Below are 26,936 nucleotides of genomic sequence, written 5' to 3'. Positions count from 1 at the left end.
TAGCCTGCAGTTCATTTTCCAGCCTTTCATTTTTATTTTCTAATGCTGTGAGAAAACTGTCTGGGTTGAAACCTCACTTCTAGTTCATTTTCTTTCAAATAAATCAGGGACAAAACATTTTAAAAGTTACAGTAGTAAAGCAAAATACAGAATATAAATGTTATGTTGCAAAGTCTTATTCTGTCTTCTCTACTTTGTCAGTAAGTTATTCACAATATGTTGAAACAGGTCTGATATCTACAATTAAATCTGACTTTTGGGTGTTTTTCCTTTTTTTTTTTTTTAATATTAAAAAGCATAATTATTAAGGAAGAGAATTTAGGCCTTGCAAAAAAATGAGACTATTCAGAAATTATGTAATCTTCTCAAGTTTATTGGCTTCACGATGTGCATTTCCCTACCCTGCAATGTCATCCATATATCTGGGTACAATCTTTTGAAAATGCGGTGGAATTCTGAGTCCTTGGGAAAGCAGCTGAAGTATCATCTTCAAACCTAATGGCAGCAGAATCATGGAATCGTAGAATACCCTGAGTTGGAAGGGGCCTACAAGGATCGCTGAATTCAACTCTTGGCTCCACTCAGAAGTACCTTTTGAAGATTTGACAGTGGGAGTTATGCAGTACAAAGGTAAGTACTATCAAAATATTTATAATGCGTTTTTATCATAATATTAATCTTTGGCTACTAGCTCAAATTTGCTGTAACTCTACAGACTTGTAACTCATCACGTTGTCTTTGTTATTTTGAGCCAGTACTGAAAGGAAAGAGGGAGGCCTTTAAGAAGACTGTTGTGTAAGCACAGATGTTTGGTATGGTCCTTAGGGGGATTTTGGAAGGAGGCTGTTTGATATTCTTTAATGAAATACACTTGGCTGGATCTTTGTATTAGTAGAGCTAACTGTGATTAGTTCTGTGGTTCATCTATCTGTGGAAAGAAGGCACAGCTATATGGCAGAGTATGGAGGAGGTGAGCAGCACATCACAAGAAGCACAGCTTACCAGAGAAGACAGGGTGCTGGTTGCTGGGCTGCAACACAGGTGCCAATCAATTGTTTCATTTATATTTAGTTCAGCAAAAAACAATGAAACTCTCTGTAACTTAAACTGATGGCCGGTTAGTTGCCCTATGGCTTTGTTATAGATGCTGCTTACTCTAGCAAAAGGACTATAAAATATTCTGCATCCACTGTATTTTCAGTGCTTTGTTGTTCCTGTGTGGAAATCTTGAGCCTAAGGCTCTGCTACTTGATCCACGGGTAGGCAGGAGCCCATGCTGCCAGGATCCAAGTGCTACAGATACATTCTTTACTGCCATATTTCTGCTGCACCCACATCCACAAAAATCCTGACTGTCACCTTTGGGCTCAGGCCACCCCCTGGGCAAGTTTTCCTCCCAAAGCAAAGCAGAGCCTGGATTTACCCTGTGATGTTTGCTGCAGTTCCTAGCAGAGAACCCTGTCACATTCTGCTCTGCCTGAAGCTGGGGAGAGAGATTGGAACCTCAGGGAAACTCAGCACCGGGTGCCCTGCTTGGTTCCCTCCATCCCCTATGTGGAAATTGAGGAGATTGCACTTGGAGCATCCAAGTTAAAAGCACATAGATAAATCTGGAGTAAGCATCACTCACTTTGAATTTTCCTATTGTACTTTTTAATGTTAAATACATTTATTGAAACATAAAATACAGATCCTTGGCTGGAGGTTGGCTCTCCACAGCTACCTCACACCATGTAGGTACTGGTGTGCTTCCTGGACACCTTCAGGTCACTACAAGCAGCACTTTCTGATTCTCTCTGTGTTATTTGCAGTGAAAGTGCTGAAGCCATTGTAAGAATCTGATATTATCTGGTTTTAATATATAACTTAATCTGCTCAGAACAAAGCCAGGGCGGTCTCATTCTTCAAGCAGTTTCCATTTCATTGCAGTATTTACTTTAAATGAAAGGCCACGATCCTGTTCAAAGCCATAATTTCCCCCTCTCTCCCCTGTTGTCATTAGAACCAGATAACAGGAAGAGAGTGGAAGATAACTGCCACTTATTTGGATTTCACTGGAGCTCTCAGGCAGAAGCAGGGACGCCAGCCAAAGCCAAATCAATTCATTTGAATGATTTGCTGATTACCTGTGTTAGTTATTCTTTGATTATCTTTCCCGTTGTCCGGGACTAGCTCTTTGCCTTTGGGCTTGGTTTGACTGCTTATTTTTACCTGTTATTTGTAGGGAATACTCTGCATCATGTGTAATGCGCTCCAGTCTTTAGAGTCAGGAGTGATTGGCACTAGAAGAAGTGAGGATCGCTCTGATAACTAGTGGAGAGACAACATGATGTTCTAGTTTTTCGAGGGGGGTACAGACAGGTGGTGTGAGCTGAGCTCCAGCCACGTGCTATGGCAGAGGCTGGGGCCCAGGTCCCATTGCCCAGAGCTGGTGGGCTGTGCTCTCCTCCCCTCCCTGTCATTACTTCACCTCCGCTCTCCATCCCAGCAGTGCACATGCTCAGAAAGAATGGACAACTGATGCTGCTTTGCTTGAATGTAAACTTTCATTCCTAAACTTTCATTCCATAAGATGTACCATGATATAAGGCAAGCAGCTATACCGACATTCAGCAGATTGGTGTTAATAACACAGAGAATGCTAAAGTTATAGTATTTCATGACAGAGATAATTTGGTCAGACTACGCAGCCAGGTCATCTCACTCTAATAGCCAAAGGATCTGAAATAATGCTTCAAAACCTAAGGAACTGTCCTGTGCTTTGGGGTGTATGGCAGCAAAGAGAAAACTGTGCCTCTGAGTTGGACATCTTGCTTTCCCACTAACTTCCTGGTGAAGCAGGCTCTCAGCCCGCAGCTTGCCTTCTGGTTTTCAGTCACATTGTAGCAAACATAGCATAGATAAACAAATGTGGTTTTATCCACACTAGGAGTGAATCACTTTATTCATATTCATTACAGTTCCTGAGTGGATTTGTCTGCAGAAAATAGGGCAGTTAGCACAAAGCCTGGGCGAATGTAGGAAGAGTCAGAAAATAAAACTGACCAAAATGAAGTTTGCTGAACCACAGGCATTGGAAGGGACAGCTGGAGATCAGTGAGTCCAGCCCCTAAATTCTGTCATTCTGAATGGTACAGAAAGAATCCCAAGTGACAAAGCAATACAGATAAAATCAAGCCACCCATCCTGCAGCGAAACACATGGCACCAGGTATAAAAGCAGCGATGTCAGAGCGAGGGCCAGGTTCCCTCTGTCCCATACTGTGAGACCTGCGCAGCCCGTGGGGTGACTCTCCTCCCCTGCCTGCCTGCTGCCTTCCCATTTGTGAATGTATGTGTGCGTATGGCTGTGCTCATCTTGCTCTTTGGTCAAGATATATTGAGAAGCCTGGGGGGAGGCTGATAAACCAGTAATTACAGAGCTAAGTCAATAAGAAGAGATGGCACCACGTTGACCGGTGGGAACGTTTGTTCAGCAGCGTTCCGGGGAGGGGAGAGAGCTTGAAGAGCACATACAACTTTCTCAGCACAGATAACAGGCTTTCTCTTGACATCCCAACAAAGTTGATCCAACCAGTATTATCTGCAAAATCAACCACTGGCTGGGCTAACAAATCCAGCAGTCCCCAAACCTTAAAATATCCAATTTCAGTAACACGCTTTGCTGTAAACTTTGGACGTTATCTTCACTTGGATCAGATTTGATAAAATTGCCTAAAAAGGAATTCAGAGGTGCTGGAGCTGGTGTTCAGCTTAAAGATTCATTCTTTAAACTTATGGGCATCCACATCTCTCATTAGGAGAGGAATGTTAGAGCTCTGTATTAAGACAGATCATTAATTCCAGTATCTCCTTCCTGGCCGTGACCAGAGGGGCTGCAGAGGGGATCTGTGAGAAACAGCCACAGCCAGAGATATCCCTTCCTGCTTCCACCAAACTGCAGTGTAAGGGCTTCCTGAGCCAAACTCTGTAAGTGAGCTGTTATGTCCAGTCCTCATCAAGGTACCTATCCTCCATTAATTTGTCTTTCTGAACTCATTTGTACTTTTGGCATCCAGAGCTTCCCATGGCAACGAGTTCCACAGTTTAATTATGCACTGTGTGAAAAAGTACTTCCTTTTGTTTGTTTTAAACCTGCTAAAACTGAATTACAGGATGCACAACAGAATTGCACGGGCAGACTCAAATGGGAAGATAATGTGGAATGACAATGGAAAATCATTCTCAGCGCAGAGTACTGGAAACCGGTTCTGTTTTTGTGCTGCTCTGAGCACCAGTATGGGATTAGGTAGTACTTCCTATCAGTCCTCTCCTTCTCATAAATAAGCTAAAAATGACATATGTAAGAAAAGCAAAGTCCACGTCTTCCTTTTCTGTTAGACTGAAAAAAAAAGTTCTGACTACTGCTTAAGGAAGGAGGACTCTGAATTTAAATTTGAATTTACTGTGTAATGCAATGGTTTAAAAAATCAATATGTTTTGAGGCTTTCAGAGCCACGCTGCAGCGAAGGAGTGAGCAAACCTCTCTTCTTGGAACTGAAGTGAGATAACATCTGGAAAAGGTGAGCGTAGTGCTGTGCACCTTGTTACCAGGAAGGCAAACTGGAGGGAGTTCAGAGAAGAAGAGCCAACTGTAGCTGTGTGCTTGGAAGGAGTGCTGGTGAGAACGGCATAAAGAGCTGACGGTGTAGAGTTTGCTAATCAACGCTCAAGGAAGAAGATGACATAATAACTGTTAACTAATGCTTGAAGTGTGAGCCTGCAGGAATGAGGGGAATTGGGATAGCCATTTTATGGCAATCAGGAGCATCCCGACTCTTTAGGAATTCACCCACTGTTGGCGCACACAGAGGTTTCGGAGGGCTGCAGTGCTCCCTATCAAACCAGCTGGTTTATCTATAGCAAACACCTAACCTGGCTGCCTGACTTCAACATGCATTCTTACTGTTTAATATTTTACAGGTGTCAGATGGGTGCTGCGAAGGATACATAGAGAGCAAGGTCATGTCTCCCTGTGCATTCAGTCCTGGTATGACACGAAACATAGTCTGAAAGAGACAACAGCAGTAAAAGAGCAGCTTGAGAATTACAGAAATGAAGAGATGCAGAAAGGCTTTGGCTGAAGCACACTGTTTTAGAAGCAGATGGTTCCAATGCTGTGATGTTGGTCCTACTGAACCTGCCTTGACTCGTGGTCTGGTTTTCAGCACATCTCAGACCACAGAAGAAGATCTTTCTTTGAGAACAAATCTAGAAACAATGTAATGGCAAAAGGCAGGGAGGGTTCTCCCAGCTCCCCCCAGGCTGTCAGATGTTCTTCAATGATTAAATGTGAGTGCCCTCTGAATTTAAATTGGTTAGTTTGTTTTAATTAATCCTGAAATTTTAATTTGTGATGAGATTTTAAGAGAGTTTTTGCAATTTTATAAACCTCCTGAAGACATACTGCACACATTTAAAACATACCACTGTACAGAGGGCAATGTAGAAATGAATCTTGAAAAGGAAGATGTATTTTTTTCTAGTTAATATCTACTATGTGTTTGTAATGTTATACAAGAGATCTCCTTGGTCTCTTACGATTCTGTTATTAGCGAGTCTTTTCCACGATGGCACGTCTCCAAAGCCTCTGTCCTGGTGAGATGCCTGCATCTCCTTTCCAAATGTTATATGTACCCAGTGAGTCTGAACAGATTTTTAAAACCCCGTGTTTTTGGCTGAGGATATTCTTCAGCTACTAATTTGCATTTATTGAACTAACTTTGCAGTAGATCTTTTGCTGTAGGCCAGAGATCAACTTCTGGATTAGCACCTGCAGTGGGTTTGGCTCTGAGCTCATGATTTGGGTTCAAGGAAACATCTGGGCTATGGATTACGTGATGCAACACTGATACTGCACCTCCAATTCTAGGCCCCAGCACTGGGATGAGGTAAGATTATGAGATGGTCAAACTATGGAAGGATTGAGAAACAGCAGCTGTTCTGAAAAACGAATCAAACCCAATCCATAATGTATTAGCAAGGAACCGTAATCCTTAATATAGAGGTGTGACACACAGATTTCACATCAGTGTACTTACTTTCATGCCAAGTGTGGTTTATTTTTTGTTTTGTTTTTACCATAAGTCTAACAGTCAGTATATGCTGTGGTGTAGATACCATTGTTCCAATTTCCATTTGGGAGAAATTGTATTACAGCCAGCACTCTGTGCTACCAGCCTGATTCCATGCCTACCTGGAGAGCTGTGCTCTGCTGTGTGCCCATTGCTACAGGTTCCTCTGAACAATTCTGTTACTTTATAGGCCAATAAGCTCTAGAAAAACAACACACTCAAGATGAATATTTCAACCAGATTCTAGAGGGGGAAAAAAAAAGATAATGATATAAAGCTGCGGAGAATGACAAAATCTACCGTTTTGTGAAAACATTCCCCTGATTCCCAAACTCTGAAGAGATCCAAACAGTGACTTGACTTAGAGATGACTACTGCTGCAGAGTGTGAACAGAATCAAACGCACTGAAGACCCACTCAGATGCTCATCTACATCCTTCTCTGGGTGTACTGAATTGAATGGAGATGCTACCCTCTACTTTGACTGGGAAAAGTGTTTTTCTTTTTGTTTCATCTCACAGATTGTGTTGGTTTCCCCTCCCTGGTACCACCACCAGGGACCCAGATGGAGATTTTGGCAGATGTGGGCAATCCAGGAGTCAGTGCCTCCCAGGGCTGCATCTGGAGCAGATCAAAATGCTGACACAGACCAGGTCGGCTGCTCTTCCACAGTTGTGGCATCCTCCCAAGTCCTTGTTGCAAAGCAGAAGTCCTCGTTGTTGGGTGCCAACATCCCCTGGGCAGCTGGAAGTGTCATCAGTGCTCTGTGATATGACACCAAGACTTTGGCATTGTCAGAAAACTCCATATTTTTGTCAGACCTAATTGGAGCGCTCCCGCCACCTCTGGAGAGAACTGATGGGGTACGTTGGCACAATATGTCCTCTGGATTGAAAAACTCAGGGCTGGGTGCCATCTGCAGCTGGGGCTGTTACATGGGCTGATTCTGGGCTGTGCAGTTTCCATCACAAAGAAAGGCTCCAGCTCCTGTGCTGGAGCAAAAAGGGGAAACATCTGCCTTAAGGAAATATGATTCTTCCTTTATTTCTTCCATTTAATATTGAATTCTATGTGATATTTCCATGTGCAACCATCAAGGCATATTCTGTCATGCTGTTATGAAAAGCTTCACAATTGGACTCCAGAGATCATCAGCTCCAATGGGCTCCAAAACCATTCCATGAACTCTGAGTTAGTCTCCAAGGTGCTCCCTGGCCTTCCCACACCAGCTTTACTTCAGTGCTTCAGCTCCTGCCCATGGAAACAGAGCCTTGAAAAGTTCTGAACCCAGAAACAGGTCCTGTTTCTTGGATGAGGACAGATTTTAGATCCATCCTCCTAACTCTGCTGTCAACCAGCTGTGAGTTGTTACCTTGATTGTTACTGCGTGCTGCTGCTTTTCTCTATTAACAACTGCACACACCTATCAGCTCCAGATAAAACAAACCTTCCTGGGGACTGATTTCATGATGCCAAAATGATAAAGTTGGCTAAAAAATGTAGAGCGAATGTGTGAGCTCTGGAAAACATTAACAAAAATAACCAAGTAACACTCCCTATTCATGCCTAATTCCTACCGACATCAAATTTAGCTGTGTGTACTTTGGACCCGCTGAAACTCAACTTCTATTTGAAAAGCCCAATAGCTTGTAGTCTGATTACTCCATAAAAAAAAAGATGTGTTGTCAACACTGTAGTTTAAGCAGATTCTCCATTGTCTGTTCTCTTGTTACGGGCATTTACATCAACACGGAGTGGGTGTACAGCAGCCAGCAGTCTGTGTTAGCAGTACTTTGCAGTCAGTTTGCACTTACGTAAAGGATTGTGCAAGATGTAAGAGGGAATCTAGCCCCTGGGAATTGTGTGTGTTTTTGGGTGTAATCTTGGTGTGTGTAGCCAACGCATGAGAATATAGAGAAGTTTTAACATGCTGTGGCTGCCATCACCCCAAATAAATAGAACGAACCACAGAGCTGTCAGTTGCACTCACAAACAGGAGCCAGAATAACCCATGTTTTGTGGTGGCAGATACACAGAAATATGAGCCTGTAAGGAGCGATATATTGCTCTGTTTTTCATAGCGTTGCTCACCGCATTCTCATACCGGTCAGATAAAAAAAACTCTTTGGGCCAAAGAAGGGTTGCAAAAAACATTGCAGCCCATGGAGTTTCCCAGAATGTCTCTTTGCAGCTCAGAAAAAGTGATTTCTGTTCCATTGGGCAGAATTGGATTGTGACTCTGGTTTAGAGAAGCCTGTATCACTGCAGTCATTGGGACAGCCCAGAAAGAAAGCATTATGAAGGTATGTTTATGGAGCAGGGCCATGTGTTTCTTCCTCCCACCTCAGAGCCATAAATGCTGCATATCCCACTCTGTAGCATGAAGGTGTCCCAGCAGAGGTATTAATGTGGTGCTATCAGGGGCAGGAGGAAATGGAGGCACCTTACCCACATACTCCCCGAGGATCTGCCATATGTTGGTTGGAAATCTTTGACAAGACTCAAAGCACCATTAAAGCTTTTCTGAGCCTTTTAAATTTATTTATTTTCACAGCATTGGTGACAGTGTATAGGAAAGAGACACTCGCTGGTAGCAGCATGGCTCATACCCATAGACCTCCAGTGCCAAGCAGGAGTAGCCCTCCAAGCCATCAAAAAGTCAGGATGCAGACGTTACAGATGGTTTTCTCTATAAAGGCTTGGGATTTTCTTTTTGCTACCCAGAGCCCACAGCCACAGTTGGAGGAGCAAAACAGGAACCAAAGGCAACACCTGGCTGCATGCTTCATTCTCCTGAGGTTACCCAGTGGTGGGGCACCATGGGTTCCCAGTACAAGGCAAGGATATCTATATGTTGGCAAGGGGATTTGTTTTCCTCTGACCTAATGCTTAAAAACTGCTGAGCCAGTTTTGCTGAGACCTTACAAATCCTTAGCATGAGGCAAATTTCCCCAGAAGAGAAATTTTTCCACCCAAAAGATTTGGATTTGGCATAAATCATGATTAGATGAACGTAGACGTATAGGATGGAAAATGATAAGCCCCTGCCAGCTCTGCCTGCAGCAACAACTCACATGTTGTCCACTGCTTTTTGACCAAGATTTGTCTTATTTTGCTACAACTAATTAATCTCCTATTATTCAACTAATGTTGTTTTGCTACAGCTAATGAATATTTTAACCTGCCTGATGCTTGTCATGGTTGCATTCATTGGTAAATGGTGAGGAGGAGATGTGAGAGGTGAATGTCTACCAGATGAGAGATCTGGAAGATGGAATGAAGGCTGACATCACCCCACAACACGTGGTGCTGCTGTCTGAAGCTGTCTGGCTGCCATGGTGCTAGGAAAATCAGAGAGGTGATCTCCCTCCTATTTCCTCCTTGGATGGGGCTCAAGGCTGCGGCCTCACCTCTCTTGGAAGCAGCTTGCAATGCCTTCAATAATGGGAAGGGTTGGAATGGCTGAGGGCGGGATCCTCCTGGAAAGTGCCAGGTAGCACTGGGAGATGGGCTCTGCTGCACTGCCTGCAAATTTTGCACAGCCCTACATGGTTATTTTGGCTGGGGTGATTACTCTCTGGTCCCGCAGTATCACTAAGAGTGCTATTATGGGCAAACTCCCATTTCTGAGAGCAGAAGCCGGGCAAGTCTCACTCCAGAAAACCACGCCAGTGGGAACTGAATGAATGGGGTGAGCTGGGCATTCTGTGCTCCTGGACCCACTGCTCCTATAAATTGCAGTTTCTTTGTTGTCTGCAAAGACAACCGCATGAATCAGAAATCTTCTGGGGGGCATCTGCAGGTAATTGAGTGCAGGGAGCTGTGGAGAGCACTGCCTGGAGGCTGCAGCCACCTTCAGGAGCTCCGCATTCCCGATGCTCCGAATTTAGGTGTTTGGTTTGTACACTCCATGGATCTTTTGTCAGATTTTATTTGTCTGTTCATCTTTGCCATGTTGGCGGTATCCCTCCACCCATTGCAGCACGGCGGGACTCCCGGGCACGGCAGAGCACGGCAGGGCAGGGCCGCCCGCGCCCCTCAGCTCCAGAGCCGTGACACAAAGGGGCAGCCCGGCAGGAGGGTCCCCGTGGCTCCGGGCAGCGCGATGCTGCTCCCGACCCCGACAGGAGGGTCCAGGTAGTTGAGTCAGGGCCGGCAGAGACGGCGAAGAGGAAGGGGGGCCCGGATTTGTTTTATTAAGTTCGTTTTTTGCTCGTTCCCTCAGCTAGGAGCCCCTCGAAGGGGATTTCGCAGAGAGCGATCGGCAGGACAGAAAGCCGTCGTTATTACAGTACTAATGAGTTCTCCAGGCGCTCCCTTCGGGCCGAGGTGAGGGGATGCCCCCGTGTCCTCGCCTTCCACCCCACCCCGTCCCCCCAGCAGTTCTCGACTCAGCGAGCGAGCTGGGAAAAAGAATGGGAAAAGTTTTTTAATTTTCATTTCTTTTTCTCCCTCTCTCCGAGGAAATGCCGTGCTCCGCACAGGGACCGCCGAGGAGAAATAACCCCGGTGCGGACGCCCCGTCCCTGGAGGCTGCGGACCGCTCGGTGACACCGCGGGCGCTCCGCGTTCGTCGCAGCGTTGGGACCGCAGCGCTCCGCCCGGAGCTGCGCTGTGTCCCTCCCGACGGAAAGTCCAACACAACGCAGTTCCAAAAAGAAAGGGAAAAGGTTTGATTTAATCCAGAAAATAATTAAAATCTCATGTATTTTTATTGGTTTGAGTATCCAGCAGAGTGAAAATATTGAAACTCCGAGCCCTCTTGCATTAAAAAGTCACAACTGCTCCATTTTATTGGTTCTGACTGTGTGAAAAAAATTATAAGGACAACATTGAAAAAATCCGGGTTTTAGAGCCCCGAATGGCCGTAAAAACAATAAAATCAACTATAAAACCTGCACTAGTGATATTAAAAAATTATGTAGTTCAATAAATGTGACATTTTCATGAATGCGATTTAATAGTCTCCGGGCCGGGAGGAGGAAGGCGAAGGGGTAACAATTGGATCGGAGCGGGGCGGTGCTGCGGGGCCGCGAAATTAAGTGCTTCATTTTCCTTGTTGGGGATTATGCAGTGGGAGTGGAATGTAATAACCGCGCCATTAAACCTTCCCTTTAACAAGGCCTGTTGCTGGTATAAAAGTCAGAAAAGAATAATCTCTTCCTCTATTTATTTGTTTTCAAATAATACAGCAAAACACGGATTTTTTGCCTTTTTTTCTTTCTTTCTTTTTCTCATTTTTTTTTCGGCTTAAATTTGTTCTCAGCGTTGGGAAGCACAGACCGTAACGCCCCGCGGAGGGCAGCGGGTCAGCGCCTCCCGCGCCCCCATTAAGTGCTCCGAGCTGCAAATCCAACACTTCCAGCCCAGCCATGAGCTAACCAACCCCCTTGGACGGAGCAATGCCTCGGAGACCGGGAGCGGAGAGAAAAAATAATCAGAACTGTCAGCCCGCTTGACGTGTACCTGATATTTACAAGACACAAGACCGCGCTTTAAAGGTGAGTTTTGGCATTTGTTAACAACATAAAGAAAAAAATCCAACCTCCTGATATTATTAAAATATATATATATTTCCATTTCCACAACACCCTTTCGTCTCGCTCCCAGACTCTTACTTATTAAGAACTTCGTGGGTTTGGGGGGGGGGGGGAGGGAAGCATATATATATATAAATATATGTGTGTGTGTGTAAAAGCAGCACCTGCTGTTCCTTAGCAGCTCTCTGCGCTCGCTGTCAACCAGGCGGAGAGAGGAGGACACCTGCTGCCGACCCGCTCCCTCGTCGGGGCGCTCCCCGGGGCGGCTCTGTGGGGTTTGGCGCTGCCGGAGGAGGGCGAGCGGCCGCCTCGCACTGCCTCCTTCCCTCCGGTGCGCGGGGAGCCGCTTCCAGCGCCTCGTCCGCCCTGTCGGGGGCTCCGCCGCCGCTACCTCTCACTCAGCGGCAGTGGGTGCCCGAGGAGTACCGAGTCCGCGTGCCCGCTCACCCCCTCATCCGCCTCCTCTGTCACCCGGAGCCGGGCCAGGCTGCGGGGCGGGTGGGAGGATCGCCCCGCGGGACGCCCGAAATCTGGGCCCGGTGCCGGAGGAGCGCGCCGTGCCGCCCGCCCACCCCGGGTGCCCGCTCGGTACCGTCGGGGCCCGGCTCGCGTTGATTGGCGCCGCGGGGAGTCCGCTCGGGGGAGGCGGGGGGGAGCTTTCGCCGGCGGGGGTGGTTTCCCCCTTCCCTGGCCGGGCTCATTGGCTAGACGGAGCCGCGGCAGGAAGGGGACAGAGACCACGCGGGCTCCGCCCCGCGCCGATAGAAACCTATCGGAGGGGAACCCGAGCCCGGAGAAACCCGCGGCGGCGGTGGCAGCAGCCGGCGGCCGCGCTCGGGGCCGCTCTCCGAGGGGCGGCCGGGCCGCGGCGGGCCGGGGGGGCCGCGCCATGCAGTACCAGGCGCCGGGCGCGGCTCCGGCGGCGGCCCTGGGCGTCGGCGTCCCGCTGTACGCGCCCACGCCGCTGCTGCAGCCCGCGCACCCCACGCCCTTCTACATCGAGGACATCCTGGGCCGCGGCCCCGCCGCCGCGCCGGCCCCCCACTCCCTGCCCGCCCCGCCGCCGCCGACGCTGCCGTCGCCCAACTCCTCCTTCACCAGCCTGGTGGCCCCGTACCGGACCCCCGTCTACGAGCCGACCCCCATCCACCCGGCCTTCTCCCACCACCTCGCCGCTACCTACGGCACCGGCGCTTACGCCGGGCCCCTCTACTCCTTTCCCCGCGCCGTCGGCGACTACACGCACGCACTGATCCGCCAGGACCCCCTGGGTAAGCCGCGGCCCCCCCTCCCCGCCCGGTCCCTATCCCGTCCCGTCTCATCCCGTGCCGTGCCGCCGTCGGGGAAGCGGCGCAGCTCAGCCCCGACCCCCTCGGCCCCCGCCCGCTTTACAGTAAATTCAGGGCAGCTCCGCGTTAGGAGCGAGACCGCAGTGCGCGGCCGCGGTGACTCAGATTTGTTTTCCTTCAACCGAGTGCCTCTCAGAGTGTCCTTAGTAATGTCGCGTGTGGTTTTGGTGGGGAGTTTTAATTGTGCCGAGAGATCGCGCGGCAGATCGCGGCCTTTTCCTGCCGATGGGTCCCAATGCCGCCCGCACCGGCCCCGCTCCCGGCCCCGTGGCTCGCGGGTGGGAGTCGGGGGGGGCCGTCCCGGTGCGGGGCCCGCGCTGCCCTCAGTGATTGCAAAACGCGCCTTGAGTCACCGCACCGCAGCAGCGAAGGAGCCTGACCCTTTCCGTTCATACAGGAAACCTTGAGCTCTCGATAGGAGTAAATCTGGTTTCAGAAGCTGTTAAGTGTTTTCCTGGCCGCCCGGAGCAGGCTCTTCCCCGGGAGTCGTGCACGGCGCTGATTACTTTATCGACATCCTCAATACAGACAAATTCAGGAAACACTCGGCTTCTGATAGCCGGGATCCGTTTTTCTGATATTGTTCATTTCCTCTGTGTGGGATGTGCCTTTATGACAGCTAAAATAACCAGTTGCTTCCTATTTTTTGAGGCTGTTTTGCACCAGAATTACTAAAGCCTGACGCAAGCAAAAATCTTGAAAAACAATGCAGCGAATTTCAAAGGCTGCGGGCGGCGGACGAGGGGACAGCGGCGATGCCTCGGCCGCGGCCAACGACGCCGGGCCGGGACCGACCCCCAGGGGCTCCCCGTGGGCACCGGTCCGGAGCGCGGCGCGGCGTTGGGGCATGCGGGCCCGGGCCGTCCCGGTGGGAGATGGAGGGGACACGCGGCAGCGAAAGAGCAGAAGGAAGCGAAGGGCTTTTTTTTTTTTTTCTTCTACTCTGTATTTTCTTTGCGCGATAGACCAACAGGAAACACATTGACGGAAACGCTGCCAGAGCCCGTGGAGCGGTTCTGAGCGCTCACTGCTCCGAGGGGGCTGAGAAAGCGGAGGAGAAAGTTGGGGCCGGGAGCGAGGCCGGGGTTCGGGGGGGCCGGGATTGGCGGTGACGGCGCTGCCCTTTTTCTCCCCGAAGGAAAGCCGCTGCTGTGGAGCCCCTTCATCCAGCGGCCGCTGCATAAGAGGAAGGGTGGGCAGGTGCGCTTCTCCAACGAGCAGACCATCGAGCTGGAGAAGAAGTTCGAGACGCAGAAATATCTCTCCCCGCCCGAGAGGAAGCGCCTGGCCAAGCTGCTGCAGCTCAGCGAGCGCCAGGTGAGGCCCAGCCCCGCTCTCCGCAGCCGGCGGGTCCCTGCGGCCCGATCCGCGCTACCCTGTGCCTTTCTCTCCCGCCGTAGGTCAAAACGTGGTTCCAGAACCGCAGAGCCAAATGGAGGCGCCTGAAGCAGGTACGGGATGGTTCCGTTTCTATAGCAATACGGGTTTAATGGCGTTATCTCGGCGCGGCGCCCGGTGCGGGATGTGTGCAGCACTCATCCGGCGCTGTTTAACCTCTTCACCTTGATTAAAACGGCAAACACCGCGCTGCGGCCCGACGGGGCTCGCTCGGGCAGCACTAATGCTAAAAGCTCTTAATGCGGCTCCGGGTCAATGCCGGGCGGCCCTCACACCGCGCCCGTTGCAACTCGGCGCTAATTGTTTTGTAAACCCATATGTTGTTTAGCCAATTAGCGCTGGGGAGATAAGCGAGGGACGGTGAACCGCTCCGGCGGTGGGGTCGGAAGGGAACGGCCACGGCGCTTTCAGTGACCTCCCCACCCCAACCCCCCGTCGGGGGCAGCGCGGGGAGAGCCGCGGCTCTTTGCGGACGGTCCCGATGCGGGGCGCTGCACGGTTCCTCCGCCCCTACGGACCGCGCTGAAGGCAGAGCTCTGTTTTTATGGCCCAGTTCAGTCGGGTCGGGGCCCTCAGCTCAAACGCTTGGGAAAAAATCCCAAGTCGTGGCCTGCTTTGGGCACGCAGGAAATTTGTTCTGCGGCTTTGCCTCGGGTTTACAGCACCTCGGCTCAGATCCCCTCCCTCTTACACTCGATGCCGGTCCATAGCAGAGCTCCTCGGCAGTGCCTGCAGCTCCCGGCCCCGCAGCTGCTCCCTCAGTGCTGTGACCTCACACACATCCCCACACACGTGGCAGTGCCATGCATCTTCACCTGCTTTCCCCACAGTGGGCCCACGGGCTCTTGTTTCGGCAATGGGCTTCGGTTCGATTTATGTTTTAATAGTGCATGTTTTCACCTTAAGGTACGGCCTTAGAGCTTAATTATATTTTTCTTCCCATTTGCTCTTGAGCCACTGATGAATTCGGTCTCCCTCCTTATGCCACGAGGATTGCCATGTACTTAAGGACAGATCAGGGCAGTGTTTGGAGCCTCGCACCAAACATTCCCTTCGCTAAAGAGCAGATTCAGTCGCTGAAGAGCAGGCTCAGCCCGCGGGACTCAGCCCTTCCCACACAGAACTCCGCGGTGCTTCCCTGTAGCTCCGTACCCAGCGACTTTCTGTCTCCGCAGGAGAACCCCCAGGCCACCAAAAAGGAGGAGGCGGAAGGCACCAGCGATCACGGTGACCCGCGACCGGAGGGCAGCCCCAGCCCCGCTGGAGGAGGCGAGGCCGAGCCGCAGGACAGCCCCTCGGCCGCCTCGCAGGAGGACCCCGAGTCCGACGTCTCTGACGACTCCGATCAGGAGGTGGACATCGAGGGAGACAAAGGCTTCTACAGTGCCACACGCTGACGGCCCGCGGGCACGGAGCCAAGCTCGGCTTGTGCTATCCCGGGACTGCGGGAAGGAGGATGTTACGATGGGAGAGGACTTTCACCATTCCGCTGAAAGACAAAGAAGCACAAATGGACTCGTTCTGTAATAATCTGAGAAAGAAAAGATGTATGTTCTGCAAAAGATCCGTTTTTTGGCAGATCTCTGATTTGATTATAGGGACTGATCGGTGGTTTGTATTTACTGTATAAGATCTATGTGTACATTGATTGGTGCTCTGACTGGGACACACCGCTGTGCCCATCTCTGGCTGCTGGGAACCCCCTCCCACCCCCAGCTGATGTGGTGGGGGAGCGCAGAGGGCAGGACCGTGCCTTAGTGTGTGCAAACGAATGTGCTTTACATGGATTAATTTAAGTGCCTTTTTCAGGCAGAGAAATGTATTCTGTGCCGTATAGAGGGATTGGAGCATCCCGACAGTGCCTTACCCCACACAGACCTGCCACTGCCTCCCCCGGCGGGATCCCCCCCCGGACTGGGCAGAAGCTGTGGGCACGTTCAGTTTTGTTCTTGATGGAATGAAATGTCCCTCATTGCATTTTGGAGGACTTTGCCCTGCAATCTGTGTGGTTCCATTTGCAGGGGAAAAAAAAAAATCAAAAAACAACAAAACCCACAACCTAAAAGCAAAACATCAAACCAACCCAGTCTGTTTTTTTCCTTGACAAATCTGTCGTGCTGTCCCCCAGATTTCCCATTTCAGAAGGAAATGAGGGGGCTGATAGGGCACTGCAGGGTGCAGCGTGGCAGCGGGCAGCCGTGCCTGGCGTGTCCTCCTCTGCTTCTGTACATAGCAGTTTGCCTTAAAAGTCTTTGCGGTTTTATACCTCACGTTGTTCATATTTTGTACATATTGGTTCAATGTTTAAAAAAAAAAAAAAGAAGAAGAAGAAGAAGCAAAAACTGGTATTTAATTTTTGATGGATTTGTTTGAAATAAAACGAAACTCTGCACCACTGCTGCCCAGTTCCTGGCACAGCCCCCAGGTGCCCACAGCCGGGCTTTGCCCTCCGGGAGCCGTTACCCGCGGCTTCGTGTCCCGCTTTATCGCCTGGGTTCTCTACCGCGTGTTGGCTTCGTGCGAGTCCGGGGGAACGCGGGGAGAGAGGGCGGGAGGAGGAGCGCGTCCGCGGGGCATCGACCGGAACCGGGCAGCCGCTGACCCGCCTGAGTCAACAGCGGTGATCCATCGGCCTTTCTCCGAAACGCGGCGGGGGAAGGGGGCAGGGGGGATCTTCGCGGAGTCTCCCCTCGGCTCGAGGAGCCGCTGCGCCGCGTCACAGCGGGTTCGTGCCTCCCTAAAGCTGGGTAACAGCGGAGCAAACACCGCACGAAGCGAGAGGCGCCGCTGCCGCTGTTCGGCTCCGGCAAGTGTTCTCCGCCGTGACACGTGTGGGAGCATCGCCGTGGGCAGTGCAAAGCATTCCCACAGCCCCTTTCCCCTCGGGCCGGGTCTCTGCTGGAGTCACACCGGGCACGGAGCAGCGCCAGCAGGGCAGCCCGGCCGCTCCGGGATCGGGCAGCACCGGCCGTTCCATCCCGCGGGGACGGGAACACGCGTGGGACGCGGGAGCCCCATTTCCAACCGGGGCGATGCGGGATCTCCCGCCCCGAAAGGTTCTCACCGCACCCGGAGCCCAGCAGGGCTGTGGATTTGCGGGGTGTCGGGCAGGTGGTTGGCACATTTCGGTGCCGACGCCCCAGGTCCCCGCGGAGCTCGCACTGCGGGTGGGCAGCGGACAGAACCGCGGCTGACGCGGGAGCCCGCTCCCAACATCCCGGTCCCGCGAGGGGCTGCCCGCAGCCCGGCGATCGCGTCCTCGGCGGGAGAAAAGCTGCCGAGGCACTTTACACCGTGCGGCAAAAGCTTCCGTGCCACACCGCTTTTTCCTATTTGTTTGCCCGTTGGCTACTTCATGCCGAACTAGCACGTATGACCTTTCCAGCACAACTCCCGTCTTGTTTTCGACTCTTTTATCAGCAGATTCAACTTGAAAATGGTTATCATTTAGCAGAAAAACAAACAGAAAAGCACATTTTTGTAAGCAAAACGTTAATGATTGGAAGAATTGCACCGATTTCAGCTTGACAGTGTGTGATTAATCCTCCGGGTCAGGTACTTATATTTTTAGTCATTGGGTTCGTCGGCCTTTGATATGCAGAACTCTTTCTAGCCTAATAGGCTATCGACCCGGCTGCCGATGTACTTTGACTCCTTAAACAGCGGCTCCCAGGTGCGGGGCCTCGGCCGCTCGGTACGGGCACACGCGTGGACTGCCGGAATTTGGGGCCGCGGGAGCTGCGGGAGCTGCGGGTGGGACCCGACCCGACCCCAAAGCTCCGGATCCGGGACACGAGTGGGACACCCGGTCGTGGTCCCCCGGAGAGCCTCGAGTACTCTCCGTTTGAGCTCCATGAGACAGAAAGCCCAGGACTGCCGGTGACAGCGGGTGCTTACTGCAGAGCCTGTGCTGACTGCAGAGCCTCAGCCTTTCCCGACTCACGGGTTTTATTGGCTCCAGGCCTTATTTACATCAGGAAATCAATCTATGTTTCTGAAATATTTCAGGTAGTGCACCTGAAGGACAAAAGAACTTGACACAATTATTAAAAAGACTCCTCATGGTAACTTAAGTGTCTCCATTCTGCAGATCCATTGTTCCAGAGCTATTGGCAAATGAACACTGAGAACAAGCAAGCAAAGCCAGGACTGTCATTTTGGAGTTACACACAAGAATTACTGTCCAGTAGACACTTCATTTGCTTTGTTAATTTTCATTTTTTCCCTGATTATCAGGTACTAATCCATGTTAGAAAGACATTATTTCTAATGGGACTCATCAAAATGTGCTTTTTTTTCCTATCTGACCAACGCACAACCACGCCATAAAGCCTTACTGGTAAATAGAACTAATAGAGTTTTTTTTTCTTTTCTGTATAAAAAGTCCTGTCATTAAGCAGTTGGAGAGGCTGGACTTGTGCTTCTTCAGTTGTGTAAGGACTTTCCCCCTTGCTCCTTTGTCTTATTATTTATTCATTTTCCTGAGCTGTTGTTTAAGATGGATGTCAAAGATGCCAGGACAGTTCCGGAAACTGTTCCTCTAACTTGTTCACTCACCATTCAGCTTTGTAGAAGCACAACAGAACAGAACAGAACATGAATGACTAAGAGCTTTTCTGCTGACTTGGTAGGGGATGACAATTATTACAACATGAATGTGTGCACACACGTTGGCCACATACTTTAAAATAGATGTTTAAAGAAGTAGCTTAGGTTGAAGGCTTTCTCTGAGTAAATTTTACCAAAAACGAAGGCAGAGGCAAAACCAATGGATGGCCGGTGGCTTGTAAGAAATGAGTGGGTTCTCACAGCCAGCTGGAAGCACTGATGGTAAAGAAGCATCAAACTCTGCTTTTATTGGTACAGCTTTTGCAAATGCACAGGGGCAAGGATTGAATGGGCATGGAAAATGAGCTGGAATCTTATCAGCCTTAGAAAAAGGACCATTTCCAGCAGTAATTCAATCAAGCTTATTTGAGGACTAAGAATCTCATCCGACAACACATAGATTTCAATGTCCATAACGTTGTATTGGCAGACTGTTATTGCCTGCTGGGACTCCAGACCTGCTACAGCTGAGCAGAACACAATCTTAGTGGACTATTTCTAAGTTTTGCTTTTGAAAAAAGAGGTTCTGACTAAACTGAATGTACTGAAATAGGATCTCTTGCTCCTATCACCTAGATGAGGCCTCAGAGTGTTCCTCCACTTGTCAATTGTTGTCGTTGCTTTGAAAACCTATGTGGAGAAACTCCTTATTGATATCTGCCTGTGCTCCATGCTCCTTGGCTGCAGCAGTGAGGCTTTCCATGATCTCGGTGTGTCACCCTAGAAAACATTCTGGCATTGTCTAGACAAGTAGAAAAGTTGTGTTTTTAGAATTATTTAGCAAACAGTTTTTAACACCTTTAAGCATTTGATTTGTCCTGTCCATGCAAAGTTTCTCAATGCGGTAGTCAAGCCACCTTAGTTTATGTCTTAAAAACACAGCTTCTATTCTAGTCTAGACATACTGAAAGAAGGTGTTTGTCCTGGAGTACACCCACACGAGGTGATGGCAGTTGTACAATGAGTCAGGGCTGCTCACTACCATGCAGTTTATCTCAATGACTTACTGCAGATACCAGGATAAAGATCACAGGTTAAAAGGGGAAGAGGTAATACTTTTACGTACATCACTTCTTCCACTTCCCTTTCTGTGTGAGAAGGAACCCTCCTACCCAGCCCAAAGAACTACTCATCTGCACATGGGGTTGGTCAGAGCAACTGATCCTGCCCACACCTGTGGTACAGCAGAACACATTATACACAAAGCTGGGTAGTTACAGAGGTGCCTCTGTAGGGACCCACCCTCTTGGTCCTGTCACCAAACCTCTTCAGTTCTGCCAGGGAGCCCTTTCTACACCCATATGGAACAAACATAGCCCAGGTTAGTACAATATAGTACAAAACAATCTCAGGATCCCACTTCTGACACCCTGAGATTGTTTAGTCTGGAGAAGAGGAAGCTGAAGGGAGGCTTTATCACTCTCTACAGCTCTTTGAATGTAGGTTGTAAGCAGATGGGCATCCACATCTTCTCTCAGGTAACAGAGATGGGATGGGAAGTAATGGCCTTACATTCCACCAGGAGAGGTTCAGGTTGGATATTAGGAAATATTTCTTCTCAGAAAGAGTGGCGATGCACTGGCATCATCCAGGGAGGTGGTGGAGTCACTATCTCGAGATGTGTTCAAGAAAAGGGTAGAAGGGGCTCTGAGTTACATGGTCTAGAGCAGTCACAGACATGGGTTTGTGGTTGGATTAGGTGATCTTAGTGGTCTTTCCAACATTAATGATTCTATGAGTCTATTATACAATGGTCTTTGAAGAAGAGTTTTGCACAAACTTGGTTTGTTTTGTTCAGTGGGTATCTGGTGCCCAGGCTGCTCTGCTGGCACACTGAGGAAATGTTGCCAGTTTTGGTAGTATGGTTAGTTGGTCCTGGGCTTCTTGTCAAATTAGATATTGAATTCATTTTGCCTGTGTGCATGTCAATGCCAGTCAGATGTAGGGAGGAGCTGGGAATGGGAATAAAAGTGCTGCCCAAGAGGCAGGTGGGGTCTGTCCCACAGCATTAGGCCTGGCTCTGGGTGCTGACCCAGCATTTCTTTGTCACCAACACAGTGCTTGATGCAGTGTGGCCTCCGTGGTGCCGTAACACCCACCCCACGCAAACCATTAGAAGCACCCCAACCCCAGGGGAGCAGCCTGAAATAATCCAACAGAGCAGCAGAGCTGGCGGTGCTCGGGCAGGCTGCATTTCCCAGGGTTCCTGAAAACTATTCCCCATGTCTACAGCTCTGCTTGGGAACTTGGGGATGGACCCGGATCACACCACTAGGCACTTTGAAAATCTTGATCAAAAATGGTACCAGCCCTCCTCCGAGTGTGATGCTGGGCAGTCCAAGTGTGCTTAGCTGCAGAATCTTTTGTAAGACAGCAGAAGTGCCCTGTGCTCCAAGAAACAAATATTTTGCACTCACAGTTGTGGTTGGGAGCAGCAGTTTATAGTAATTTACAATCAAGTGCTCCAAAATGAGATTTCTTTATTGTAACATGGCCCTTGAAAGTAGTTTCTTGATGAAACTATTTTATATCCTCATGCAGATTTTTTTAAATATAATACTTTTGTTTATGGTTTTCTTCTGAATTGTGAATCATTTGATTCACTAACACAACCTGTACAACCTTATTTTCTCTCTCTGTATAATCAATATATCTGGCACTGGCAACTCAAGCATAAATCCTGATACTTTAAAATGTAGAGTACTAAGTTATTTGTTGGTAGCACCAGAACAAATGTAGGATAAATAATGTAGTTAAACAACAAATGAATTAAGGCCTTATTCTTCCTTAGTTGCTTACGGAATCTGCATTACTACATACTTTCCATTATTTGCAAATTACACCAGACTAATTGAATAAACGCTTTAAAATGGGACCTGAACACTGGTTTAGAAGCACAGAGGAAGTGGTTTCTTAGACAACTGCTGCCCACATATTGATTTGATAACAGAGAGGTGGAGGGGAGAAGATGATTATGTTGATGTACGGAGCTGTTGATTGTTTAATTGAAGGTAAAATTTTTAGCTTCACTAGTCAATTACCCGATCTCATTAAGTCCTTAAGAATCACTAAAATACCATTCTGGCTGAAGCAGCTGCACTTTGCTATTATATTGTCTGAAGCATTAGGAAAATCATTTGCTAATGGTGATTTACAAGTGTAAACATGTGATATTTTTAGCATCTGAACAAGCTTTCTCCATGTGAGAGCTCTCGAATCACTAACATTGGCCAGGTGAAGACAGGGAAGGACCTGAAATGTGCTTTTGTGCTTGCTTAAATGAACTGTAAACTTCTAAATATCCAAACCTTATCAACACAGTGGAAGATGGAAGAAAAACCTCTATTTCTTGACATTAATACTGTTTAAATATACTTACCAGAAGTTTGATACTAGGCAGATAAACGGAGACTGTTATAGGGATAAATGTAAACTAAGACGTAAGTTGCCATCCCTGTGGTGGGAAGAAGCCCTGTGCTGTGAAGGTGTTACATGTACCAGTGTGGGGACTCCAAGTAGAGGTGATTTGGAGACCTTTGTGCAGCAAAGACTGCTTGTCCTGTGCCAGGTTAGTTTGGGAGCTGCACCAACTTTCAGACTCCTTGTGCAACAGTGAGAGCAGCACTGACATATATGTTCTCATAACTTGTGTGTGCAGCACTGACATATACGTTGTCATGAATTGTGCCATTTTACACATTTCCAAGCATTGCATGAACAAATTCTTCTAGGTTAATGGGTTTTTGCTTTGCAGGATGACTGTCACAAAGGAGGTAAATCACTCAGGGTTTATACAGGAATATGAGATGTGCTTTCCAAAAGGGTACTTGGTAAGATCTCTGCTTCTCTGTGTTTTGATCTGGTTTGTTTGTTTGTTTGGGGTTTAGGTCAGTTCACAGAAAGACAACTGCCTTCCTCTCATTATTCTTGCCAGCATCATGGCACCAATCACACCAACCTGGTGAACTCTCACAGTGAGCTCCATGTGCTTTCTTCTCAGTGTGAAGATGTAAGAAAAGGTTATGAATCAGTCCCACATGAGAGATTTAGCAGTAATTGTTTCTTCTTCCCTTTTTCTCTCTTCTCTCCACAAAAGGCCAGTGATAGATGTTAGAAGCTGATAACTACTTTAGAACAAGTACAGTGAGACTTGGGCTTCTCAAGTGTTTTGAATATTCCCACTGGCATATAGTTTTGGTTCTGTGCCAATTCGTGTGTCACTTACAGTCTATCTGTAGTCAGAAATGACTGTTATTTTATGAAGAAGAAACAAAAGAACACAGCACTGATGAGGAGAAGTGCCAGTAACCTGACCTTACAAGCCTTCAGACTTCTTAGGAAATGGAATTAGTATCTTCCAAGAGTTGTCTAGAGTAACTCCAAGTTCCCATGTCTCAGTAGTCCCTGAGCCACCTGTATGCCTGTTACTTATTTTTTTTAGATACCCAGTTGAATTGCAAAGTGTGAGGCAGAAGAAACCACCACTGCTGTGTTCTGCAATTATACAAATTGGCAACTGGTTCTGCACAAAGCCCCAGGATTAGAAGACCTACACAATTCACAGGGAATCTTCCTTCATATCATGGCAGGTGCCAGAAGGTATTTTAAACACATAGCACAAAGCTATGGCATGAAAAAAACATGAAGGGTGTACCATAGAGTTGATTTAGATTTTTTAGACTACAAAATTATTTGGGATATGCTTTTTGTTTGTTTGCCCTGCACAGGAAAGCTCTGCAAACAGCCAACTCAGGAAAGTGCCCAAGGCCAAGCACATGCAGAGCTTTTCTAAACTATGATTCTGCTTAAAGTCTTTGTGGTTTTGAGATAAGATACTGAGGAAACAGAATAAAAGCAACTATACACCAAAAGGGTGAGTCGTATCCGAATATCACTTGTGTGTGCAGCCACCCTCCCCAAAGGACCCATGAGTGGCAAGGGCTGCCTCTGCTGTCTGTGAGCATATTGCAAGGTGGTCATGGGCAGTGGAGTTCATACAGCTTCTCAAATATTTTCTAGCCTGAACCTGATGGGTATGTTTTGATACAAGGCTGTGCATTTAAAAGAATCCTTTGTAGAGAAGTTTGGTGAGGGAAGAAGGTGCAGAGTCAGGGTGTTATTTTCTTGACTATACAAAATATTTAATTCTGAAGTCCATGTTTTTAAGCTCTCTTAAGTATTGTGTTTTATTTCTTTCTCCTGTTATTTTATAGCATGAGGAGCTGATTCTCCAGTACTCTGAGATATACCAGATGCCCTGGGATGCATCTACTATTGATTTTTGTGGCAGAGTTAGCTGGGATTGTCAGCCTATGGAGACATTTTCTTGACTCAATAAATCAACACATCATGCAAAATGAAGGTGCTGGGTGGTTGCTTACTTTGTTTTATTCCATTTCATTTCATTTGAGCTCACGCTGCCTTACACAGCCTGGACTTTATAGAATAGAAAAGAAGCATTAAGGTTAGAAAGGACCTCTAAGATCACCAAGTCCAGCCACCAACCCCTCCCCTCACCATGCCCACTGATCATGTTCATCAGTGCCATACCTACTTGAACACCTCCAGGGTGTTCACCTTCTTAGGCAGTGTGTTCCAGTGCATTGCCAATTTTTTTTCTGAGAAGAAATGTTTCCTAATATCCAATCTGAACCTCCCCTGGTGCAACTGAAAGACATTATCTCTCATCCTATTGCTGTTATCTGACCCCCACTTCGCCACAACCTCCTTGCCCCTGAGCTCTCTAAAATGTTCTCTAGAAAGGGAGTAATTATGATGAAGAGTTTGTCAAACTGCAACAAGAGTGTGACAGTAGAAGTATTTGATAACACAACACATTAACAAATTGCTGCTTCACAGCAATCAGTTCACATGTCATGCTGTGAATACAATGCATAAGGAATGGAGATATCTCAGTGATTCTTGAGGATATACTGCCTTCTATTTCTAGACATGAATAGGCAATAAATACCCTATAAATATACATAAATTTTAAATCAGGATTTCTTCATGCCCATTAAGGTCAATAATATAAGATACAAAAACAGTGAAGTGTTTTCTGTTATCTTGGCAGCAATCTTTTCCCTAATTATGTACATCTCATTCCCAAGAAAATAATCTTTCTTGCAAACCTTTTAATATGATCTCTTATAATTATTAAGGCTCTTGTCAGTACTGTTGTACAATGCTTATATTGCCTAGACAAAGTTTACTGTGAACCAATTAATGTCCCACGTTTAATTCCCAATGATACTAAAATTAAATTAACGATGTGCTCTCCTACAGTGTCTGTCTCCACATCTAGAAGACTGTTTATACAAGCAATCAGGGAAGTTAGCTGTTCACTAGCAGGGCAAGTGTCTGCAAATAGTCTCTGCAATAACATGTTAGCTACAGCAAATGGAGAAATATGAATTAAGCATATAGATTTTGCACTTGTTTCCCTTGTGCCTCCCCCCTTTCCTTGGCATGTTTGCTGATACATTTGTAATGTCAGAAATGGCTCCGAATGCAGAGCATTAATTAGATGTGGGAACTGGAGCATAAAATAACATCTACATTTTATCCTTTTTAATCAAGAGGAAATGCTCTAATGTTGGATTTAGATTTAATGCAAAACTAAATATTTGACTCAATATATATTATGTCAGTAGATTAGCTGGTATTTATCACAGTTTCCTAAAGCAGAGCTTTAATGCCTCATTTGACATGATTTTGTCAGTCCCTGGCAGAAGGCTGATAAACCACCCATTTGTGCCATTACAGCTGTCTCTTGTAGCACTGTGCTGCTATGGAGAGGAGTCAGTTGTCATTTCCTTAAAACCTTTGTTTTTCATCATTTTATAATATGTTGATCATTCAAGTTCATTTGGCTGTATTATAGTAGATAAGTTTCAGACCGTAAATCAGGTTTTGATGGTACAAAAATAAATTGACTAAGTGGCCCAAAGTTATCTAACTGCTGCTCCACTGCTGAGGGAGCTGAAGGTGCAGTCAAAACTATGGCTAGACCTCCATTTCTTCCCTTCTTTTTGTTTATTTGCTTGTTTTGCAAAGAGATAGCAAAAATCTCCACAGCATTTTCCACAAAAATAGATGAATTATGTGGCCCCTGTTTGATGAGATAAGCTGGTTCCATAAGATTATGTAGTTCAGAAACCACCTCCTGGTGTGTGCTGTAATACAGGTGAGGTTGTGGGAACGAGCAACTCATTGCTCAACATACTGTAGGAGCTGCAGCACCGCAGGGAGAGCTGTGAAAGCCTGAGGAGGGGAAAAAAGAACCTGGGGGTTTCCATTTCCCCTGTAGCATCTTTTATTTTGTCAAACTCTGCTTGCAGAAAGCTTGACTAGTTTTACCAGAATTGGTAAGATGGTAATGAAAAGCTGACTGCAATATGAGTAAGAAGTGCTGCTCTGATGCCCAGTGCCCAGTCACTGACCTGCTCTGGAAGATGAAGGATTTACTAGTAGATTCATTGAAAAAATGCTGGCTAATTACTGAATTAGATGTGTGACAGCCCCAGTGTGGCAACTCTCTTAGAAATAAGAAATGGGTGTGTATTTAGGAAGCACGCTTTATGGTTACCTAAATGAAATGAATTGCAGACCTTCAGATCAGGTCGGAACTTTGTCCAGTACTATAAGGACAGTCAGTCCAGTGACATGGAAAAAGCATCCTGCTTATCCTTCTTTTTTGTATGGTTGCTCCCATAGAAGCCAATATCTTCAACATTGTGAGTAAGATGAGCATTTGGCTTTAGTGACTGACTTTTGGTAGAGAAAGTATGTGGAAAGTCAGCTGCTTAGGAGATTGAAAATGATACTTTTTATGTCACAGGTATAATGACCACTTTCCCTTATAAAACAAAGGAAAAAACAGTTCTAATCCTGACGGCTTTTGTTCTGCCAAGATGTCCCAAAGCTGAG

At 47.7% G+C, this 26,936-nt stretch overlaps 2 protein-coding genes across 2 annotated transcripts; both read left to right on the top strand.

The window, feature by feature from the left end:
• Window positions 1-9,881: 9,881 nt before the first annotated feature.
• LOC149917067 (uncharacterized) lies at window positions 9,882-11,925 on the top strand. The gene is made up of 5 exons (XM_090144647.1): window positions 9,882-10,249; window positions 10,342-10,441; window positions 10,576-10,782; window positions 11,379-11,613; window positions 11,834-11,925. Exons 1-4 carry the CDS (start codon window positions 9,882-9,884, stop codon window positions 11,547-11,549), a joined length of 846 nt encoding a protein of 281 aa, XP_090000773.1. The 3' UTR covers window positions 11,550-11,613; window positions 11,834-11,925.
• Window positions 11,926-12,526: 601 nt separating this feature from the next.
• Window positions 12,527-16,722, top strand: HHEX (hematopoietically expressed homeobox). Its single transcript, XM_031597732.2, has 4 exons — window positions 12,527-12,923; window positions 14,140-14,318; window positions 14,402-14,452; window positions 15,575-16,722. The coding sequence occupies exons 1-4, from the start codon at window positions 12,542-12,544 to the stop codon at window positions 15,794-15,796; spliced, it is 834 nt and encodes a 277-aa protein (XP_031453592.1). The 5' UTR covers window positions 12,527-12,541; the 3' UTR covers window positions 15,797-16,722.
• Window positions 16,723-26,936: the final 10,214 nt, after the last annotated feature.

The sequence above is a fragment of the Phasianus colchicus genome, chromosome 8 (assembly GCF_987193195.1).
Source record: "Phasianus colchicus chromosome 8, bPhaCol1.hap1.1, whole genome shotgun sequence".
In the NCBI taxonomy this organism is placed as follows: domain Eukaryota; kingdom Metazoa; phylum Chordata; class Aves; order Galliformes; family Phasianidae; genus Phasianus; species Phasianus colchicus.
The sequence above is the reverse complement of the archived record's forward strand: the minus strand, read 5'-3'. Positions and strand labels throughout refer to the sequence as shown.

Excerpts from the sequence above, each read along its gene's own strand:
- HHEX (XM_031597732.2), top strand. The coding sequence starts at position 12,542 with ATGCAGTACCAGGCGCCGGGCGCGGCTCCGGCGGCGGCCCTGGGCGTC. Across the intron at positions 12,924-14,139 it reads GATCCGCCAGGACCCCCTGG|GAAAGCCGCTGCTGTGGAGC; the intron begins GTAAGCCGCGGC and ends TTCTCCCCGAAG. Across the intron at positions 14,453-15,574 it reads AATGGAGGCGCCTGAAGCAG|GAGAACCCCCAGGCCACCAA; the intron begins GTACGGGATGGT and ends CTGTCTCCGCAG.
- LOC149917067 (XM_090144647.1), top strand. The coding sequence starts at position 9,882 with ATGAATCAGAAATCTTCTGGGGGGCATCTGCAGGTAATTGAGTGCAGG. Across the intron at positions 10,250-10,341 it reads ACCCCGACAGGAGGGTCCAG|GAGCCCCTCGAAGGGGATTT; the intron begins GTAGTTGAGTCA and ends TCCCTCAGCTAG. Across the intron at positions 10,783-11,378 it reads TCCAAAAAGAAAGGGAAAAG|CGTTGGGAAGCACAGACCGT; the intron begins GTTTGATTTAAT and ends ATTTGTTCTCAG.